Here is a 7,080-nt window from a genome sequence, read left to right as displayed (position 1 = left end):
TCCCGGGCAGAATTCCTGAGCAGTTCTGAGAGCCCTTTCTTTCTGCTATTGATCTTGGATCCACAGCGCAGGGTCACTTCCAAGACCGTAAATCTCTGTGTTGCTCTACCTGGGGTACTTATTTTCACTGTGGGGCTCCCAGACCTGCTGGAGATCTCGGCTTCTGTTCGTGGCCGGGATGTCCCCACTCCTGCACTGTCCCCTCCCCGCTGTCCGTGCGCTACCCAGGCGTGCGAGCAGGCAGGGACAAGTCACTTCTAATCAGGCACAGGTAGTGGGGCAGTGCAAGGGCAAGGCTTGGGGTGCTGGTGGTACCTCCTGATATCCCCTGCATACCTGTCGGGTGAGATGAAGCTCCAGGAAGGTCCTTGGGGCTCAGGCAGGGCTTGGGCACCCCGAGGAGTACCTGGGGGTTGGTGCACCGAAGAGGGAGGAGCACCTCAAGGTGCAGGGCAGAGGTTAGGGGCAGCCACACCTCTACAACGAGCCCCTTGATTCCAAAAATCCATGTGTTGCTCTTGGCCAGGCTGCAGTAACAGGAGCCAAGAGCAACAGTTTTACATATTAAAGGAAAATGAAATTAAAATATATTTATTTGTGCCCTCTCCCCCCGCAACCTTTCATAGTCCAGGTGGAGGGCACCCATGGGGGGTAGCCAGGAAGTTGGGGCTAGGATCCCGGGTCTCATCCAGCCCCTGCCTGTGCCCACTGCCCATCCAGAACCCTCACTGGGCAGCCAGGGCTGGGTCAGAGACATTTCAGGTTTTCCAGGTGATGCTTCCCAGCTTTCCTTCGCAATCAATTTCTTGAAGGAAAGCCTTAGTGGCCACAGTTATATTTGGGGTGTCCTGGAGTGATGGCAGTGATTGCCTTGCGTCCCTCACCTCACACAGGACACATGCCCTGGGTCTGGGGGTTGGAGAGATGAAGGACCCAGGGAAAGGTCCCAGCACACTGCAGGTACCACCTCCATCCCCATCACTTTGCTGCTCAGCCATGTGTGACAATTTGTCCCCAGAGCTGCACCACAGCACAAACTACCCCCAAACAGCCATTTGTTAGAGTATGAAGCCCCCCTGAAGCTTTGTGTCGCTAGGCACACGGGACAGTGATTTCTGAAACACCCCAGAGCTGGTGGCCAAGGTGAAAAACATCCCAAAATCCCAAATAATCCCAAATATCCCCCAATAATCCTTTTCACAGGGCCCCGGAGCCAATTGTGCAGACACCCCATGTTAGAGGGAAATTCCGGGGTGACGCCTTATCTCGTGCTCCGTTACATGGTTGATAAGCAGCTCCCATGGAATTTCCCTATAGTGCCGGATCCAGGATGTTTGGATCCTGCACAGTGGGTGTCAGTGATTAGGAGCTGCGCTGACAGGTTGTTACGCTGTTACTAAAGAAATCGCAGGGCTGTGGGAATGCCTAGGAATGGCTGGATGCCCGGACCCCCTGGCGCCAGCCAGGCACTGGATGCCAGATGTCCTGCAGGACACTGCAGGGACCCTGCTGGAATCACCCCAGGGTGGACAAGCTGCTCCAAAAGGGGTGCTGGAGATGGCACAGAGCAACCCAGGCTGACCTGGGATCAGCAGCTCGCAGGAGTGGGGGCTGCTGATTGCACCTTGTGGTGGTGGCCTGGGCAGCACAGCCTGTCCACAGGGGTGCTGCCACCCCCAGAGTGTAACACCTCCCTGTGCCTTGGATGTAATTGGTCACCCTATGAGTGTGACATTGGACTTTGGGGTCTGGCAGCCCCGGCTTGACCACCCTGACTTATGTCACCTCCCAGGAGCTGCCCTGGCCTTATAGTGATATTGCTGTCCTCTGCCCTGTGCCTGCCCTGAATTGTTGTTCAGCCGGGGACACGGCTTTCCTGGCCTGTGCTGTGGGCACTGGAGCTGAGCCATTTCCCGGAGTCTCCACTGTCTTACCCCGTGCTCAGCCCCAGGGGCATAGGCACCATGTGCCACGCACTGTGAGTTCCCCTGTTCTCAGCAGCAGCACCAAAGCAGCAGTCTGTGTTCCCAAACTGAGGGATGTCACCCTGCGGGGAGAGGATCCCTCCCCCAAGGACACAAGCCGTGGGGTGTGCCCGGGTGTGCTCAGCCGCGCACGCACACCCTGCTGGCACACGGGGGGCCTGGCAGCACTCGGCGGGTCTGGGCAGCCATGAGGTCATGTGTGATCCTGTGCCCAGGTGTATGTGTGCATACATGTGCCAGTGCACACCCCTGTGCGGGGCCTGGCTGGCAGTGTGTGGATGTGCATGTGTGTCTGTCTGTGAGTATATGTGCACGTGTATGTTAGTGTATGTGTATGCTTTTAGGTGTGCATGTGTGTGTGCGTGTGTGTGTGTGTTAGCCTGTTTGTGCTTGTCTACGTGTGCGTGGGCATGTGCATGTGAGTGTATGTGTGTGTACACATGGACATGCACACGGTATGGGCACGTTTGTTAATGCGTGTGTGCGTGTGCACATTAGTGTGCAGCTATGTCTGTGCGTGTTAGTGCATGTTAACATGTGCATGTGTGTGTGTTTTAGCGTGTGATAATGTGTGGTAGTGTGTGTGGGCCTGTGCACGTTAGGGTGTGCACATGCGTGTGGAAGATGTGTGAAAGGGTGTGCGTGTCTGTCAGTGTGCATGTTACCTGTGTGTGTGCACAGGGACACGTGCTCATTAGTGTGTGCGAGAGCGCGCACGTGTGTATCTGTGTATCTATACCTGTGTAAATGTTCTGTTTGTGCACGTTTGCGTGTCTGTAAGTGCGCTGTGTGACTGCGCTTCCCCCTCCCGCGTGTCCCCAGCGCCGGGGAGCTCCAGGACTGTGCTCGGACCTCGCTGCCAGTTCCCGGCGTGGGTCCCGCCCCCCGCCCCTCCCCGTCCCGTCCGGCCCCCTCCCAGACACGCCCGGCGGGGCGGGGAGGGGCGGGAGCGCTTGGCGGGTGCTGCCGGTGTCGGCGGGCGCGGGGCGGCGCGGGGCGCTCGGCGGGGCCGCCGCCGCATGGCGCGGGCCGGGGCCGGGGCCGGGAGCTGCCCCGGCGCGGCGCCTCCAGCACCGCAGCGATCGGCCCCGTGGCGGCGGGGGCAGCGTGGCCGGGCGATGGCGGAGCTGTAGCAGCCGCGGGGCCGGTGCGGGCGGCGGGCGATGGCGGCGGCACGGCTGCGGGTGGCCCTGTGGGTGCTGTGGCATTTTGGAGTGGGCGGTCGCGGGTTGGAGCTGGCGGGACTGGAGGGCCCGCGGGGGCGCGCGGCGCGGTGCCAGCCTGTGGACATCCCGATGTGCCGGGGGATCGGGTACAACCTGACCCGCATGCCCAACCTGCTGGGGCACGAAAGCCAGCGTGAGGCCGCCCTGAAGCTGCACGAGTTCGCCCCACTGGTGGAGTACGGCTGCCACGTTCACCTGCGCTTCTTCCTCTGCTCCCTCTACGCACCCATGTGCACCGATCAGGTGAGCGCCAGCATCCCTGCCTGCCGCCCCATGTGTGAGCAGGCCCGCCACAAGTGTGTACCCATCATGGAACAGTTCAATTTCGGCTGGCCTGAGTCACTTGACTGTGGCAGGTTGCCCACCAAGAATGACCCCAATGCCCTCTGCATGGAGGCCCCTGAAAATGCCTCAGCCGCTGAGCCGCACAAGGGACAGGGGATGCTGCCTGTGGCCCCCCGGCCTTGGCCACCTGGTACCGCTACCGAGGGACGGGGACCCAATGGGCTGGGAGCTTGCAACAATCCTGAGAAGTTCCAGTACGTGGAGAAGAGCCTCTCGTGTGCACCCAGGTGCTCCCCCGGGGTGGACGTGTACTGGTCCCGGGAGGACAAGGACTTTGCCTTCATTTGGATGGCTGTCTGGTCCACCCTCTGCTTTGTCTCCACTGCCTTCACCGTCCTTACTTTTCTGCTTGACCCCCACCGCTTCCAGTATCCTGAGAGGCCCATCATTTTCCTCTCCATGTGCTACAACGTCTACTCTGTGGCCTTCATCATCCGCTCTGTGGCCGGGGCTGAGAACATTGCCTGTGACCGGGAGAACGGTGAGCTCTACATCATACAGGAGGGGCTGGAGAGCACAGGCTGCACCATTGTCTTCCTCATCCTCTACTATTTTGGCATGGCTAGCTCTCTCTGGTGGGTTGTCCTCACCCTCACCTGGTTCCTGGCTGCTGGGAAGAAGTGGGGACATGAGGCCATCGAGGCCCACAGCAGCTACTTCCACATGGCTGCCTGGGGCATCCCAGCCATGAAGACCATTGTCATCCTCACCATGCGGAAGGTGGCAGGGGATGAGCTCACGGGGCTGTGCTATGTGGGGAGCATGGACGTCAGTGCCCTGACTGGCTTTATCCTCATCCCCCTCTCCTGCTACCTGGTCATTGGCACCTCCTTCATCCTCACTGGCTTCGTTGCCCTCTTCCACATCCGGAAGATCATGAAGACGGGTGGCACCAACACAGAGAAGCTGGAGAAGCTGATGGTGAAGATTGGGGTCTTCTCCATCCTCTACACCGTCCCGGCCACCTGTGTCATTGTCTGCTACTTCTACGAGCGGCTGAATGTGGATTACTGGATGCTGCGGGCACTGGAGCATGGCTGCCTACACCTGCCTGGCCGCCGTGCCACCGACTGCTCCCTTGAGGCCTCGGTGCCCACTGTGGCTGTCTTCATGCTAAAGATTTTCATGTCACTGGTGGTGGGCATCACCAGTGGGGTGTGGGTGTGGAGCTCTAAAACGCTGCAGACCTGGCAGAGCCTGTGCAACAGGCGGCTGGGCATGAGGACGCGGAGCAAACCCTGCAGTGGGGTCAGCTGTGGCGGGGGACACTGCCACTACAAAGGCCCCACAGTCATGCTGCACATGACCAAGACGGACCCGTACCTGGACAACCCGACTCACGTCTAGAGACGGGGGCTGCCCCCCACACTGGAAGAAGTGGCCTCACGGGTAAGGGACAAGGGCAAGGGCTGTGTGCAGCAGGAGGGACACTCCCAGGTTTAGGGGGGCAAGGTTGTAGGATCCCCCAGCACCACTCACTGACAAGTAGCCGCTTTTTCCTAGAGGATGTTTTGTTTTTGCTGTTGCCAAATCCAGTGACTCCTTCTAACGCTTTCTTTGGGGGATGGTGGGGAAGGGACAGGGAGAGGAATAATCCATTCGTGTTTATTTAATTCTGTAATTTATTTTAAATTTTTTTTGATCGTTAGCTGCAAGGAATGGAAAAAACAATAAACCCTGGATGTGTTATTTGATCCAAGCTTGGTGCTGTTTGCAGGGATTCCAGGGGATCAAGAGCTCCCCCATGGGACCCCACCCCAGTTTGGGGGCTTTCATGTCAGGCCAGGCCATGCCAGGCCATGCCACCACAGGGGTGCCTCTGTCGCTGGCAAGAGTGTGGTACCAGCAGGTAACACCATCCAGTTCCCCTCCGTGGCTTCCCTGGGACCGTGTCTGCCCCCTGGCAAGCAGGAGAAGGAAGAGGAGGAGGGTTTTCCTATGCTATGACACGAATCATCTTTTCCACTCCATGCTCTGAAGGTGATTAGTGTCGGTGCCATCGGCTGCTGGAGCCTCGGTGCTAGGCTGAGGAGCTTTGAGGGGGCAGGCCGGGAGCCAGGGAGATGGGCTGGGGACACAGGAACTTGGGGCAGAGAGGGCTCAGCTTTGATGTCCCCCCACAGAAGCCTGAGGTGCGGGTAATGGAAACTTCTGGGCAGCTTTATTTATCTCCCGCTCTGGTTACAATCCCAGCTTGCCTTCCCCATTGTCCGCAGGGAAATTCAAGCTTCAGCTGGTGCTGGTGAAGCTGGCAGGAGGAGCCAGGGCTGTTGGGCACAGAGTGGGCAGGAGTGTGGCTCTGCAGGGGCTCAGAGCGGGGGAAGTGCCTACCCCCCTGAGACATCCTGAGGGGCTGGCAGGGGCCAGCTCATCTCTCTAGGGGTTTGGTGGAGCTGTTTTGCCTGGCTGTCCCCAGGGATGTGCCAGGGGTTCCCAGTGCTAGGGAAGAGAAGTGGGCAGGGGGCTGTGGCAGGGGCATAGGCAGCACAGCACCTGAGGCAAGCAGGATCTGTAGGGGCAACACAGCTCTAGTGATGCTTAGACTTGTCCATCATCTAATTAGCCAGCCTGCAGGCTGGGCAGATCTGGACTCCAGGGACGGTCAACCCTTGTCCAAGGAGCAACAATCCCGCAATGGACCTTCTCTCCAGCACTCAACCTGGCATCCACTGCTCACCCCAGCAGCCCTTGGTCCCCATTTGATGAAGCCTTCCCGGTTCAGATTATCAAACTGTGGCTGGAGGACAGGGGCAAGACTCCCCACTATGGCTGGTGTGGGGGCAAGGGCTGGGGTCAGGATCCCTCACTCACCATCGAGTTTTGCCAGGGCTCTGTGCTGCTGTGATGCTGGGATCGGTGAAGCACCTTTAATCTGTTCCCTGCCACCCCTGGGATGCCAGGAAGGCAGGAGAAGTTGGGTCACTGAGCTGAGAAAAGCTTTTTCCTCCCCCAGGAGCTGGTGTGGTGGACAAGGTGTGAAGGAGCCCCCAGTGCCCATGCGGTGTCGCTGGGGGGACACTGAGGCTCTCTCAACAGATTTGGGTACCCCTGGCTGTGCTGGTGGGCATCCAGGCTGGTGGTGATGATGGTGTTAGGGCAAGGAGCCAGTTGGGTTCACCTTGTGCGCCAGGCATGCAGCCCAGTGCTGGTGCCCGGCTGGCGGCACCCCTGGGGACAGGCTGCCCTTGAGCACCTGGTGCTTGCCAAGGAGCACTGGTGGTCTGCAGCCTCTGGAGCTCCCTTGGTTGCCACAGGAAAGTTTGTTTTGGGCAAAGGGCCATGACCTGGGGCAGGAGAGTCAATATTGGCTGCGGGACAGGCTCCAAAGTCCAGCTGGGGAGCTGGGCATGGCTCTAGACAGGGGCTGGCTGGGAAGGGGACACAGAGCCATGTGTTCTCCCTGTGTTCTGCCCTGGGTGCTACGCCCAGAGACAGTTGGGTTCACCTTGTGTGCCAGGCATGCAGCCCAGTGCTGGTGCCTGGCTGGCGGCACCCCTGGGGACAGGCTGCCCTTGAGCACCCGG

At 59.4% G+C, this 7,080-nt stretch overlaps 1 protein-coding gene across 1 annotated transcript; it reads left to right on the top strand.

Moving 5' to 3' along the window:
- The first annotated feature begins 3,107 nt into the window (after window positions 1-3,107).
- FZD9 (frizzled class receptor 9) lies at window positions 3,108-5,250 on the top strand. The gene has a single exon (XM_066563282.1). It carries the CDS (start codon window positions 3,149-3,151, stop codon window positions 4,901-4,903), a length of 1,755 nt encoding a protein of 584 aa, XP_066419379.1. The 5' UTR covers window positions 3,108-3,148; the 3' UTR covers window positions 4,904-5,250.
- The last annotated feature ends 1,830 nt before the right edge of the window (window positions 5,251-7,080 follow it).

The sequence above is a fragment of the Molothrus aeneus genome, chromosome 20, assembly GCF_037042795.1.
Source record: "Molothrus aeneus isolate 106 chromosome 20, BPBGC_Maene_1.0, whole genome shotgun sequence".
In the NCBI taxonomy this organism is placed as follows: Eukaryota; Metazoa; Chordata; class Aves; order Passeriformes; family Icteridae; genus Molothrus; species Molothrus aeneus.
This window is presented reverse-complemented; position numbering and strand designations above follow the sequence as displayed.